Raw genomic sequence first — 15,424 nt, 5'->3', positions numbered from 1 at the left:
GACAGGGACGAATGATGCACAATGGTAGAGAAAAAGTGGTAGCCAGGTAGAAATGACTGAAATAAGCCAAGTAAATACTGCACATTCAACAAAAAAAATCTGCAAAATCCAACTTTTTTATGGGGGAGGTTGTTCACCTTTGCAATACTGAATATGCTCCAGACCAAACCCATGTTAGAGATCTGTCTACTCAGAACTACAGAAAATGTGGGTAACTCCCAAGCAAGTGTTAATAGTCCTCATTAATTGGTCTTATTTTCCAGTCAAATTTCCAAATTTACCCCATCTGTACCTGTATGTTCCATCCAATGTGGATTAAAGTAAACAAAAGAAAAAATCTTAAAAAAGATATTGATGCACAGATATTCAATGCCAGAAGAAAGATATTCAATATTGTTCCTGTCAGCCAATAATGAAACTTAACATGTACTGCCTCTACTTTAAATCCACATACTATTTTATTAATATTCGGACAGATGTAACTAAAGCTAAAACAGTATGAATCAGAGGATAGTGAATTATACAACTGGTAACAACTCATTTTCAGCTTTCCTGACCAGAAAAAGACAGGATATACTGTTTGATCAATAGAGAAAATGACAGTGCTTGGTCATGTATGGCAGAAGCCTCAAGGGATTGCGCTATGCTTGCTCTACAGTGAAGGTTAAAAGCACCTAGTGCAAAATCCATTTTGTTGCCTATGACCTGTGTTTAATAAGGCAAAGAGCAATGTGTAAAACGAACTAATTCCCGGCAACCAATCGGAAATGCTGATTGGTTGGTATGGGTTACTGCACATAATTGCTCTTTGCACTAAGTTATTAAACAAAGGCCTATGAGTCAGAGATAGGACCCAAAAGGTTCAATTCTTGTAATGAAAATAAACTCCATATGGCGAGATGTGGTTTACAAGGGAAATAAATTAGACAGTGCGCATAAAAAGATGTCATGCATGTAGACGACTGAACAATCACAACAAACAAATGATCAAAAAAAAAAACTCGAGAGAATGAGGGGGAAAAAAAACAAACGAACTAAGAAACTCTAAATGATGTCCACTGAACTGAGATCTGAGAATCAATCCATGTTAGAGATCATGCTAATTACTATGAAATGTACTGCTTTAATCAGAAGACCCACTGGGGTTTCATTTATGACCGGCAAATCCAAATATGCATGTCTTCTTCTGTGCTTTATTCATTCACAAAGTCTAGACGTTTGGAAAGAATATCAAGGGTTGTTTTAACCTTGCCAAACCTAGCATGTTCAATCTATAGCCTATTTTTTTGTAGTGTGCCCATAGCACTGTCATTCATTTAAATTATGCTAAAAAGAACTCCATTCAGTTAACGCTTTTGCCACCTTTTCCTTGCAAAAGGAAAGCCAGTAATATGCGATCTAGTTTCACTCTGAAAAAATTGGGCATGATTTACTACAAAATAAGCACATAGGGCGTCGCAAAGATGCATCTGCGAGATAGGTCAGCATTAACTATGCGTCTGCGAAAATACTGTACATATTGCAAATTAAATTATTAAATGATACGGAGTGTATTGCTCCATTATCTAAACATATGTAAGCTGAGCATTGGCATATGTAACAGAAAAATTGGATATTTTTTCAAATATTTGTTAGGTATTAGCTAAAAATTTCAACGTGCATGCTGCGCACAGGGTAACACAATGCACATGCAAGTAATAGTGTGCATGCGCATAAGAGTAGACTTTGACCACAGCAACTGCACATACAGGATTTAATGCGATGCTGCTTGTGAATGGAGGGTCCAATAATAAATACCCCAAAGTAGCGCTACTTGGATGTTTAACGCACACTGAAGACGGGCACCACAAACAGTGTGTACAGCACATATAAACGCACTCATGAGAACCTGCATTGAAAGTGCATGATCTTCATAATGGTTGTTTCCTGCTCTTGTGTATTTAATTTTAGGGAATTAGACCCATGGCATCAGTGCACACCCATTGCACTACATTATACTGTACTGATTGACAGCTATGATAAGCTATGACATGTTAAGATCTGCAGTTCCAAACTTTGTTTTTTATTTTCTTCATATGTGACTGATCATAAGAGATAAGGTAGATATATGAAGGGTCCATAAGTAAAGAGTTTTTCACAGCAAAGGTTGATATTCTGACACTGCATTTGTTTTATGTTACTGTGTCTCACCAGTTTAGATGTAAACAGTACTAACGAGTTATTTTGATATGCTAACAATTATGTTCATTAAAATTGCATCCTTTATACATTTGTACTTGTATGTTTTAAATTTGCAAAACATTTATTTGCAGTTGCATCAACCAGTCTTGTGATATGATATGATCCAAAATTTAGGGTACAGATCTATTACAGAATCCATCTAAAGGAATGCAGGCCCCAGAGAAATAGGGGTTTATTTACTAAAACTGCATGGTGCTAAAACTGGTGCAGCTCTGCATAGAAACCAATCGGTTTCCAGGTTTTATTGTCAAAGCGTAATTGAACAAACTGAAGTTAGAAGCTGATTGCCTACCATGCACAGCTGCACCAGATTCTGAGTGCACCAGCATTAATAAATCTCCCCCAATGTGTACATATTTTACAGTGACTGGACCACCATATTAGTCAAAGATATGTTCATGCACTGTATGATTTATAGCAGTTCTTGGGCTGGTCCACTGACCCGATGAGAAGATTCCAAGGTCTACACTCCCCCCTGTTCACAATCAGCGATCCCAAGATATTAAGTGAATCATAAATGGATAGTATGGTCATCCTAATGTAGATACATATTTTCTAATATTAAGCTGAACTGTATTGTAATGCACAACACACAATTCCTTTCAATTATATTTTTATTTGGCATTTGTGATAACATAACATCTGGAAAATGAATGAGATTCCCTTAATTTTAAAATTGCTCAAATAACCATATGGAGATACGCCTAATGTGAGGAGAATCACTCTATTTTGGAATCCAGGCAATTGTGATTCATGAATAGCAATGACTTTCTGCAGACTGTATGATTATAGTTAGTCAAAAAATATTTCATTTGACATCTTTGCAAATGAATTTGGCATAATCAAACTGATCAATGTACAGCATAAATAAGCAGTGTCAACAAAAAGTTGTCATTAAAAGTAAAAATATTTTATTAATAATGGCAGAGCGTTCCAATTCTTGAGATTAGCAATGAGGATCATTGGTCACTAATTGTGAACTCTGCTCTGATTAGATGAAGGAACCAGTGGCTCCCTCTGACCTCCCATAGACGAACAATGGTCTATCATCCACAAGGCTGATTTTTAGAATTCTTCTTCTCAAAAAAGGTATGTTGTTATTGGACACTCACCTTCATCATCCTTTGGGCCTAGATAGGGAATTGCAGAGCAAGCATGCTCCAACATGCTAATGTCACCAAAATTTAAGTACATATTCTGTTTAGTGAAAATAGAGAACGTTTCAGCTGGTTCTTGTGAGATTCTTCTGAATCCACTACAATTGATGTCAAGATTCCACCCTGTCTTCTGGTTCCTATTATTCATCTGTCTGCCCTCATCTACCCTCCTTCCCCTTTCCCCATTTGACGTCTGACTGTAAACTGCATTCTATGTAAATGTTGCCTGTCCTGACTTGTGCCAGTCTGATTTCACCAACTGCCCTGAGCTCTGCAAGTTATGCTTCTACTTAAATACTGGTACTTAGGTTTGTTGTCAACTGATTGGTTGCACCTATAACTACCATGCAGCAAAGTCTGTTCCTCCTTGCTGAAGTCCCTGAAGAAGACCAACCAACTGATTAGACTTCTATGCCTATCTGGGGGGAATGGGTCACAACACTGGCTAAACAGATCTCTTGGCAGGTACAACAGTTCACACATATGGATTTCAACTCTATTTTTCCAAGTCCAGCTTTAATAGATAAGGTCTTTCTGTATTGTTTCTTAGAATATCTCAATTCAGTCAATGATGCAGTGAAGGTAATATATGCAGCTGTTTTACTAAAATCCAAGGCATGCTCACCATACGATCTTACTATAATTGTGATATTGGAGAATGATCATATATGTATGGACTAGCCCTGACTTGTGAAAACACCCCAGCATGGACCGATCTTGGGAGCAGGGTTTATTGGGGTTGATTTTCCTGGACAAATACTACAGTTTACCTTAGATAAGTCTTGTTCTAAAGGCATTTTTAGTGGACATACATGAATATTTGTGTTATATTATTGAGCGTGTTTAAGCCAAAATTCTTCTACAGAAAAACTGCTTAGCGGTTGGATTCTATGATTACCATCTAAGTTTATGACTGATTGCATTAATGTTTGTTGTTATGAGTGCATATGAGTACCTTAACATAAATCTTCTAATTCCAAATTAAAGAAATGTAAGAAAGGAACTTTAAATACAGGCAAACTGCAACCATCCCAATCCCAAGAAATAAAATGCACATAACGCACAATATAAATATATAAACAGATGTTTTCATTAGCTTCCCAAAATGTTCCAACATTCTTTGCTAGGTTGTAAGATAAACTTTTACTAAAAACTGTGAATGTATATATATACAGTGTGTTGGTGGAATATATATATATTTATAAAAAAAAGAGTAAGTTTCTCTTGCACAATCAGTTTAAGAAAATGAGTGTGTTTATGTGCAGGTTTGTGTGTTCATACCTCCAATCTGTCGGTATAGTACATTTTACCGGTTTTGTCGGTATAATACATTAAAAAAAAACAACAGAAATATATTCATTTCTGACAAATTTTTAAAAAATGAAATTCAAGACAAAAAGATACATGATACACAAGGAAAGGGTACAGGTGATAATAAACTGTTCGAAACCAGTGTCCAGCACAATGTATGACTCACTATAAGTCTATAGACTCAGGCCCACACTCATAAAGGCAACATGTATGGAAACAGTTATAAGAACACAAAAATAGATACAAATACTGTTTTTATGTGTTTTTTGGGTAACAAAAAAGCTAACGAACAGGCAAATAGATATTGGATTTACAAGTTACAACTTTTAAAAATAGTGAAGATAAAAAGCTAAATACATCATTACAAACACACAGCCCAATATAGCCACTTCATACTCATGCCACAAAAAAATGAATGTGGTGTTTAGAGAAGCATAATAAGAAAGCTTTGCTTATGATTCTTTTTGTAAAATATTAAGAACAATCAATACTCCTCGACAATGAGGTTACAAGAACAATAAGATGTACCTGTTATACAAACCATTTTGTAGAAGAGGGACAATAATTAAATTTACATAGAAGAGACTAACCAATTAAAAAATGTCCCAGGTAGCTTTGTTCCTAAGATTTCCCATCTCAACAATTCAATATAATTACAGATAAGGAACTAATTGTTCTCCATATGCAGCAGACATGCTTTCTAAAATGCCTAAATGCAAATACACTTATATAATGGAGTACAAAACATTTAAATAAGCACTTCATCAGCAAACATTTAGAATCCGAGTCTAATTACAACAAGAAAAATAACAGATAATATTATATATTATGCAAAAAAAATTAAAAAAATTAATATGTTAGTAAATATGTACCCAATAAAAAAGAAAGACAGGGAAAAAAAAACATATATATATATATATATATATAGATGTGTGTGTGTGTATATATATATATATATATATATATATATATATATATATATATATATATTACATTTAAAAAGACTTGCCACATTTGTATGTATTAAAACTATTGCTCATTATCATCTCAAAGAATTCGATTTTTTCTTATTTTTTTACATTTTCTAGTGATTTTCTACCAAATTATGTTGCCCATTACAGATCAGGGAAGATCACGTTCAAACTGAAGATTTATTGTTTGGAAACACTTCAATTCAGAAGTTGCAACAGTCACAGTTACATAACCAAATATATGTGCTTACTATTGCAAATACCAGTATCGTAGAGAAGAATGTTCCAATTCTAACAAAGCTCTACAGAAAAAAAAGCACAGTTTGGGATAAAACAGGTTTTTTTTGCTTGATTTATTGATTTTTATTCTGAAAACTTGTCCAGAACACTCTGAGTAAGTAAGCAGTGCTATTTTTACAGATCGCTATCAGTGTGTTAAATTATGTGAGGTGCTTAATCCTCTAAGACTGTTCTCTTTCATTTAATAACTCAAGCACTTGGAAAGAAGCCGTATGGGTCTTGAAATGCTGAGCAAAAAAAAAAAAGAAATTGTCAGTCCACGCCAGACCTGGGATCCTTTAAGAATTTTAACATGTGTTGAGCATTTAAGTGAACAAAAGAAATATCCTAGGCCAGAATCACAGTTGCAGGCAGGAACCCAAATCTGAGGAACAAGTCTAAAAAAATTTGAAGGCATCTAAGTAAATAAAATCCATATGTTAAGCAATCAGCATTGAAGAAAAAAAAAAAAAGCAAAGACCACAATCTCTCAGCTGGAACATCATATTATTCTGACTGAAGCATACCTAACTGTTTACGTATTTTAAATAATGCACTTGGAGATTTATATGACGTGCCTGGAGACTTATATACTGACAATATGTTTTAGAAGTCAAAGCTCTTAACATCCTTTCGCTATAATGTGTAGAGTTGCCTACATACATGAACATACACACACACACACACACACATACATATGTGTGCACATACAGATATGTTCACAAAATATCATATATTGTTCTTTTAATCTGACTCATTTTTTTATGCCATGACATTTTTTCCTTGGTGTGGTTCAGAAAACAAAAACTATTCACATCAACCCTGCCCCTGCAGGAAATTACAGTCTATTATTTCAACCATGGAAGACCATTATTCTACCAGTATGTTTTTGGATTGTAGGAAGAAATTGGAATACTAGAAGGAAACCCACACCAACAAAAGAAAGAACATACAAACTCCATACAGATATTGTCCTTGGGGGCAATCAAACCCAGGAATCCAGCACGGCAAGGCTAGAATGCTAACGGCCCATACTAGATCACCAAAATATGTTCTAATAAATAACAGCTTGCTTTTGGATTTTTTTTTTGTATTGTTAAACACCAACAACTATGCAAAAGACTATACCAGAGTACATTCATTGTGTAGATATACTAGTGAAAATGAATTTAAAACATTTACAAATGCTTAAAAACTTGAATTATTTTGTATACCTCGGGTCAAGTCCCATGTGTGAGGACCTTAAAAATAAAAATAGGCAAAAATAACAAGATTCTTTTTTTTATCTGTTATGAGAACAATCAAACAGGTTTCTAAAATATGATACAGTGATATTCGATATCTTCACAAATTTTTTGAATTTTATAAAAAAATAAACTACACGCGTACAATTTCATTTTTTTCCCCAAAGTCGCGTTTTGTAAAGAAAGTTTGTTTTGAATTTCAGGTCTATGGATTTTTTAGCCGGCTATTACAGGGTGGTTGAATTTGTAGGTATTTTCTAACTTGCCAAAAATGTTTATATTCTAAACTAAGTGTGTAAACAAGCCTACTCTGGTTGCCTGAGCATACATGTTTATGCCTGCTGAGGAGGGAGGGGAAAGCATGCTGGTTCTAGTTGATATTGGGGGGGGGACAATAGCAGTCAGCCGAAAATATCCCATTCAGCTTATTGCCATTTTTCCCGGTATCTGTTGGTTGAGAACATCTGCAGCACTCAAAATCTGGTGGTGGCCAGATGATGATCTTTGCCCAAACCAGATGGAAGCAGATTGACCAGGTGATGATCATCTTAAAGATTAATGTACTATAATATAATGCGTAAATACTTCATTACATATTATAATGAAAACATACTCCTAAAATGTCCCAATAATATGTATACAATGTATAGCAAGCATGACAGCACCCTACACAACATACAAGCCGATGTGGGAACATATAATAGGCATACATAAGTGAGCATGTAAATTGGGCGTGACACGTACTAAGCAGTGTGCACACAGAGAAAATCGGACTGTTCCACATAATACACAGGAATGGTCTAGCCACCCATTCCCACATGGGCAACACATTCCACCACATGCTTTGTGCTACACTGTCTCAAGTAAATGAACGAGCTCTGCTAATGAAGACTTAGCATTTCTGAGTCTTGCATAGATGATACATGCCAAAACTGCAAACAATGATCATGACATCTCTGCAATAGCCACAAACATATGGAATTAGATACAAAAACAGAAATGAACAGGAAGCTATGTTACATGTTTAAATTCTAGAAATGCTGTTCTACAAAAAAAATACACCAACCATGCCATCTACACTGTATAGGTCATACATGTTGCCATGCAAGTTCACACACATGAACAAGCAGACTGATCAGCCCTAACAAACTGTTAGTTCTAACACTGGCACAGGATTACTTACCTGTGCATGCGGTCATCAGTCCAAGATACCCCTATAATATATTGTACATAGAGCAGACTAAACTGTAAATGTAACTAGGACTCTAAACACTCTTGTATTCTTCACAAACACATTTCCCTCTGTACTTAAGTGTACATATCAACATCACTCTTTAGCTTTGCATACACTGTACTGTAACCATTACACAAGTAAATTCAAATTTACACTTTTCACACTTACCAAACTTGGTAATATCAACACTTCACTATATATGATATACACCCATATTGTACATCAGTTATTTGAAAATGTACTCCACATGCTCTTAGTACATGGGCAACTCATACTGCACATGTACCAAGTATTACGTACGTACACTACACAGTACATATCATCATCATTCAATGCTGCACGCTGCACATCCATCCATCCTAGAAACGTGATACAGTGTACTTTCATTTATCCTTTCAAGCTCATGCTTTCCACCAGTCAAACCAAGAGAATGTAACATGCTTTTTCTTACATACATAAGATACATAGGATATAGTATGTTGGCTTAAAAAGTGCCACCTCCATCACATCATGAATTACATACATGAGGCTGATCATGTGACACTACAATGCACTATACATATGGAACACATGTCAATCCCCAAACATACTTGTAACATGCCAACATTAAATTTGCATGCAAAAGCATGCAATAGGTATATTAATATAAAGTAAATGTAAAAATATAATTTAAAAAATCCATGTATACTACTAAAGAGGTAAACAGATGACATTTACTAAGCAAACTCGTGCTAAGAATGCCAAACTTGTCATACTTTCGTAGTGGAGGGTTGTTCTTCCTTAAACATGCATTGCACTACACTGAACAGAACATGCTCATTTGCAATGTACAGTACATGTAACAAACATGCAGATATTTTATTCAAAGCAATAACTCAGCAATTTGAACAAGTCTATGTTAATCTAGGTTTATCCAGCCCATGCTGTAATCGATAGAGCACGTGGAAATACTCCGACAAAAGCAGACCTAGACATAAAAAAAGCTTATTTAATAAGGCAGTAAAGCAGCAATGATTATGTACAAAGTGCCATAATCACTGACTACCAATTAGATTTAATTTTGCTGTAGTCAGATTAGTGAAAGACAGATTGTGATTGGTTACGATGGGATGCTGCACTTTGCTCAACGCCCTATTTCTCTTATTAGACATAAGGACCAAAGAGTTCTGGCAAACTAACTAGTACATAAAATGCTGGCATGTATTGGATGTTTACTAGACCAATGAACTCATACGTGGTTACGGAGCTCACATGTACTGAGTACATTACTTATATCTGTACAAATATACAAACAGACACAATACATTTGCTAACTGCTTAATCTCTGAATCAGCATATTGCAATTAGTGACTCCAACAATCTACATTCATACTTCATTCATTCAAAGGAAATAATGACATATAATGGCCATGCTAACTTTCACAGCACACTATATAATTGACATCCTGCATCTACTAGAAACATACAATATTGCACTGTTTGGAAAACTTTAACCATACAATGGCTTTGGAAATAAATACTACATGGCGCAACCACACTGGAGATGTCAGTCTGTTTAGAACAGTTACTTGTTTGACAAAATGTATGTATAAAAAGCATTCCAAGCAACAGCATGCATTGAAATGTCATAGCAGCTAAACACGACATAATATGCATTGTGAATGCCAACTAGCGCTACATAACATGCACCAAGCATGCCAACCAATATGTGCTTCCCTTGCCAGCCAAAACAGCATCATACGCACAAATGATTTTAAAAAAATAGGCTGTAGAAAAGCATGTACTATTAAGAACGCACACACCCTTATGTTAAAAACAGGTCTTTAGAAGATAAAAAGATTTGGGCTTGTGTTAAGATGCTTTACTTTTGTTCTGAGGTTCTGCGGCACTATTAAATTCACCATACAAAATGCCTGTTCCTTGAGAGACAGTCTGCGATCATGAAATGCACTTGTAGCTCATAATGATCCTGAGCATTAGGGGAAAGCTCAGGTCCCTGGAGTTTCCTGCAGCAGCAGCATCTGGATCAGCTCAGAAAAAGCAGACACACTATAACACAAGTCAGCATCTCACACACACACAACCCACCACCACTCATGATGCCTTATGAAGCAGGAGAAACAGAGGAAGTATGTTGCTGAGCATGGGGCACTCAGAAAAGTTCTGTTTACAAACAAAAGCTGGCAAACACAAAATATGTATCCATTCTCTATGACAGCCTTTCTTAACTAGGGTTCCTCAATATGTCTCGATGCTCTATGACATCCCTTTCTCAACTAGGGTTCCTCAATATGTCTCGATGCTCTATGACAGCCTTTCTCAAATAGGGTTCCTCAATATGTCTCGATGCTCTATGACAGCCTTTCTCAAATAGGGTTCCTCAATATGTCTCCATGCTCTATGACAGCCTTTCTCAACTAGGGTTCCTCAATATGTCTCCATGCTCTATGACAGCCTTTCTCAACTAGGGCTCCTCAACAAGGGATTCCTTGATCAATGAGTAATTTCTACCCCCAGATTGTATAATCACCATAGATCTTTTAAGATATCTGTAAGGTGAGATTCTTCCAACTGACCATCAATGTAAGGCACACTCTTCCCACTAACTACCAATGTAAGAAGCACTCTTCCCACAGACCACAAATTTAAGAAGTACTCTTCCCACTGACCACCAATGTAAGGAGTATTCTTCCTACTGACAACTAGTATAAAGAGCCCTCTTCCTATGGACTACCAATGTAAAGAGCACCCTTCCCACTAACCACCATAGTAAGGAGCACCCTTTCTAATGACCACCAATGTAAGGAGCATTCTTTCCATTAACCACCAATATAAGCAGCACTCTTCCACATGACCACCAATGTAAGGAGCACACTTTGTATTGACCACTATTGTAAGAAGCATTCTTCCAAATGAATACCAATGTAAGAAGCACTCTTCTTACTGATTGCTATTGTAAGGAGCACTCTTCCCACTGACCAACATTGTAACGTTGTTAAGAGCACTCTTGTTACATCTTCTCACTGGCCACCTATGTAAAGAGCACTTTCTCAAATGACCACCAGTGTAAGGAATACCCTTCCTACTGACAACCAATACAGGGAGCATTCCTCCCACTGACCACGAATATAAGGAACATGCTTCCAAATGGCCACCAATGTAAGGAGCATTCTTTCTACTGACCACCAATGTAAGATGCACTTTTCTACTGACCACCAATTTAAAGCGCACTCTTCCCATTGACCACTATCATAAGGAACATTCCTCCCACTGACCACGAATATAAGGAACATGCTTCCAAATGGCCACCAATGTAAGGAGCATTCTTTCTACTGACCACCAATGTAAGATGCATTTTCCTACTGACCTCCAATTTAAGGCGCACTCTTCCCACTGACCACTAATGTAAGGAACATTCTTCACACTGACCACTAATATGAAGAACACTCCTCACACTAACCACTAAGGTAAGGAACATTCTTCACACTGACCAATAAAGTAAGGAGCATTCTTCCTATTGACCACTAATACTAGGAACATTATTCACACTGACCACTAACAAAAAAAATGTTCTTCACATTGACCACTAATATAAAGAACACTCTTCACACTGACCACTAATATAAGGAACATTCCTCACACTGATCACTAATATAAGGAACATTCCTCACACTGATCACTAATATAAGGAACATTCTTTACACTGACCACTATAGTAAGGAACATTCTTCACACTGACCACTAATATAAGGAACATTCTTCACAGTGACCACTATTGTAAGGAACATTCTTCACACTGACCACTAATATAAGCAACATTCTTTACACTGACCACTTATATAAGGAACATTCTTCACACTGACCACTATTGTAAGGAACATTCTTCACACTGACCACTAATATAAGGAACATTCTTCACACTGACCACTAATATAAGAAACATTCTTCACACTGACCACTATCGTAAGGAACATTCTTCACACTGACCACTATCATAAGGAACATTCTTCACACTGACCACTAATGTAAGGAACATTCTTCAAACTGACCACTATCGTAAGGAACATTCTTCACACTGACCACTAATGTAAGGAACATTCTTCACACTGACCACTATCGTAAGGAACATTCTTCACACTGACCACTGATATAAGGAACATTCTTCACTCTAAGCACTAATATAAGGAACATTCTTCACACTGACCACTAATATAAGGAATATTTTTCACACTGACCACTAATATAAGGAACATTTTTCACACTAACTACTAATGCAAGGAATGATCTTTACGCTGACCACTAAAATTAAGGAACATTATTCACACTGACCACTATGGTAAGGAATATTCTTCACACTGACCACTATCGTAAAGAACATTCTTCACACTGACCACTAATATAAGGAACATTCTTCACACTGACTACTAATATAAGGAACATTCTTCACACTGACCACTAATATAAGGAACATTCTTCACACTGACTACTAATATAAGGAACATTCTTCACACTGACTACTAATGCAAGGAATGATCTTTACACTGACCACTAATTTAAGGAACACTCTTCCCACTGAACAACAATGTAAGGAACAATGTTCCCACTCACAACCAATTTAAGGAGCCCTCTTACTACTGACCAACAATGTAAGGAGCCCTCTTCCCACTGACCACCAATGTAAGGAGCAATGTTTCTACTATCAACCAATTTAAGGAGCCCTCTTCCCACTGACCACCAATGTAAGGAGCAATGTTTCCACTATCAACCAATTTAAGGAGCGCTCTTCCTACTGACCACTAGTAAAAGAAGTATTCTTCCTGCTGACCACCACTGCAAGGAGCACTCTTCCAACCGACCATCACACTAATGGACTGTGTGCTGTTGATCTAGTCATTATCGTCAGTGGTTTCCTGAGCCTGGAGAGTTATTTGAAGGTTTCCTCTGTGTTAAGCAGGTTGAGAAAGACTTTGAATTTGCCCAGAATTTGTGACTATGAATTTAAACAGACACTATCGGAGTTGAAGATTTGTCAGGGTTAATCATTTCTGTTGCTGATTTGTTCCCTACATCTATCCATTGAGCCTCCCCACCGCAGTCATCGAGACACAGTACAGCTGGCTGGCAATGCAAAGTTAGCCCACACACAGTTAATTACTTACCAGGCAATTACATCCATGATTGTCACACATTGTCATCTGACCCAAATCATAGCACAGCCTGCTAGTGATCTGGACAGTAGGTGCCTTCCATCCACTGCCAGGACAGAGTTGCCTGTGGAAGTCTAGAAGAAGTTTGAAGCCCCCCCACCTTCCCATCAAAGAATGAAAGCCCTCTTACCTGGGATTGCTCTTGTTCCAGTAGACCGCATACCGATCTGAGATGACTTTGCTGGGATCATCTGTCCAAACACAGACCCAAATCAGGGCCCCTAGGAGCAATGGGACCAGGGGCCCCATACTCGGGGTCCAAGTTGTGTGCTCCACTCACACTGGCCCCCCTGGTCCCATGGAGAAGTGATGAAGAGTGTGGAGAGGAGATGGAGAAGAAGGTGGAGGTGTGGTCCTCGTCAGTGTCCCAGTGGCCGGGCAGCCCTCAGCTCCATGCCATTGGGGGTGTGGGGGTACCTGGCTCCCCAGGAGTAGTGGATGGATCCCGCTGACAATCGCTGTGTTGGGTCAGCCCAGGTGCACGGAGCAGGCTCCAGCTCAGCTCAGTCTCTGTGCCCGCTCTCATGGTCCAGAGCCCAGGAGGTGACAAGTCGTGAGCCCGGGCTACAGGACCAGTCAGGACATCCTGGAGGCCGGGAGGGGGGGGGGGAGGGGACAGAGGGAAGGGGAGGAGGAGAACAGATCCCGGGGCACAACAGGTAGCAGCAGCGCAATTCCCACCAACTACTACACACAGCCACGGACACACACACAGCCCCACTAGCGCAACTGCCAAGTCCTTGTGTCCTCACTCCATCTCCACACCGAACATCCCCCTCCCTCTCCGGCCAGCCCTCCACACTCCTCCCTTACCAGGCATCACTCCCTTCTCATTCTCTGTCTCAATGTCAACGCCGCTCGGGGAGCTAGCTGCTCAGAGGCCGTGCGCCATCTACTGCCTCTGCCGAGTACTACCGCCTGTGCTCTGCCTCACTCCTGCAGGCCATCTGGGGGTCTGGGGGTTCAAGAGGAACTTCAGCCCTAGTCACAAACAAAATCATCCCACAAATGGCAGCCTTCAGATACTTACAAAACATTGCAGCCTTTTTATTCCTTCCTTCTTTTTTTTTTCCTGCCCATAGGAGGCAGAGTTCCCCCTTAGGCTCACTTCACATCTGTGCGGGTGGTGCCGCAGCGGGACCTTGCACAAATGCCTGCAGCCGCGCCACGCACAGAGAAATGCGGGAAATGCAGGCGGGTGGCATTACTTTTAATGGCACGCTGCCCACACTGGAAATCGCAACCGTACTAGAAACCGAGGTTCCCATACGGGCTGCGATTTCCCAAGTAGTGCAGGGCACAGGAGTCCATTCAAATAAATGCCCGCATAAATCGTGGCCCGCATACCGCACAGGTGTGGATCAGGCTTTAGGCTGCTTTCACACTGATGCCTTTGGAGCGCCCCATTAAGCTATTATTATTATTAGCAGGGCTATTTTTCTCAGAGAATTGGTGCAGGAACTCCCCATCTTTTGAGTCACCCCCTTGTCTCCGCCTCCTACTCACCTCCAAGCACCGTCCCTTGGTTCCACCCCCTGCCCAGCTCCCAGTACAGCGCCTTTTTAGCCACTTGTCTACAGGGCACTTATACCCCCTTGCTGCCAAGGCCAATTTTCAGCTTTCAGCGCTGTTGCACTTTGATTGACAATTGCGCGGTCATGCAACACTGTACCCTTATGACATTTTTATAATTTTTTTGTGACAGATAGAGCTTTCTTTTGGTGGTATTTATTCACCTCTGGGTTTTTTATTTTTTGCTAAACAAACCAAAAAAACTGAA

General features: G+C 38.6%; 1 protein-coding gene across 3 annotated transcripts in view; it reads right to left on the bottom strand.

Annotated features, from left to right (window-relative positions):
• Positions 1–14,428, bottom strand: part of EFNA2 (ephrin A2) — a 405,842-nt gene extending 391,414 nt beyond the window's left edge. For 2 of the 3 annotated variants that reach the window (XM_089670091.1, XM_089670094.1), the window contains exon 1: positions 13,775–13,899. In XM_089670091.1, the coding sequence (XP_089526217.1) occupies positions 13,775–13,835 (61 nt within the window). In that variant the 5' untranslated portion in view covers positions 13,836–13,899. Of the gene's footprint in view, positions 1–13,774 lie in introns of all 3 variants that reach the window. The other variant, XM_089670092.1, reaches the window with a different exon arrangement.
• Positions 14,429–15,424: the final 996 nt, after the last annotated feature.

Source organism: Staurois parvus, unplaced genomic scaffold (genome assembly GCF_062004578.1).
Source record: "Staurois parvus isolate SC_StPar_1 unplaced genomic scaffold, SC_StPar_1.0 ptg000086l, whole genome shotgun sequence".
NCBI classification, from domain to species: Eukaryota; Metazoa; Chordata; class Amphibia; order Anura; family Ranidae; genus Staurois; species Staurois parvus.
This window is presented reverse-complemented; position numbering and strand designations above follow the sequence as displayed.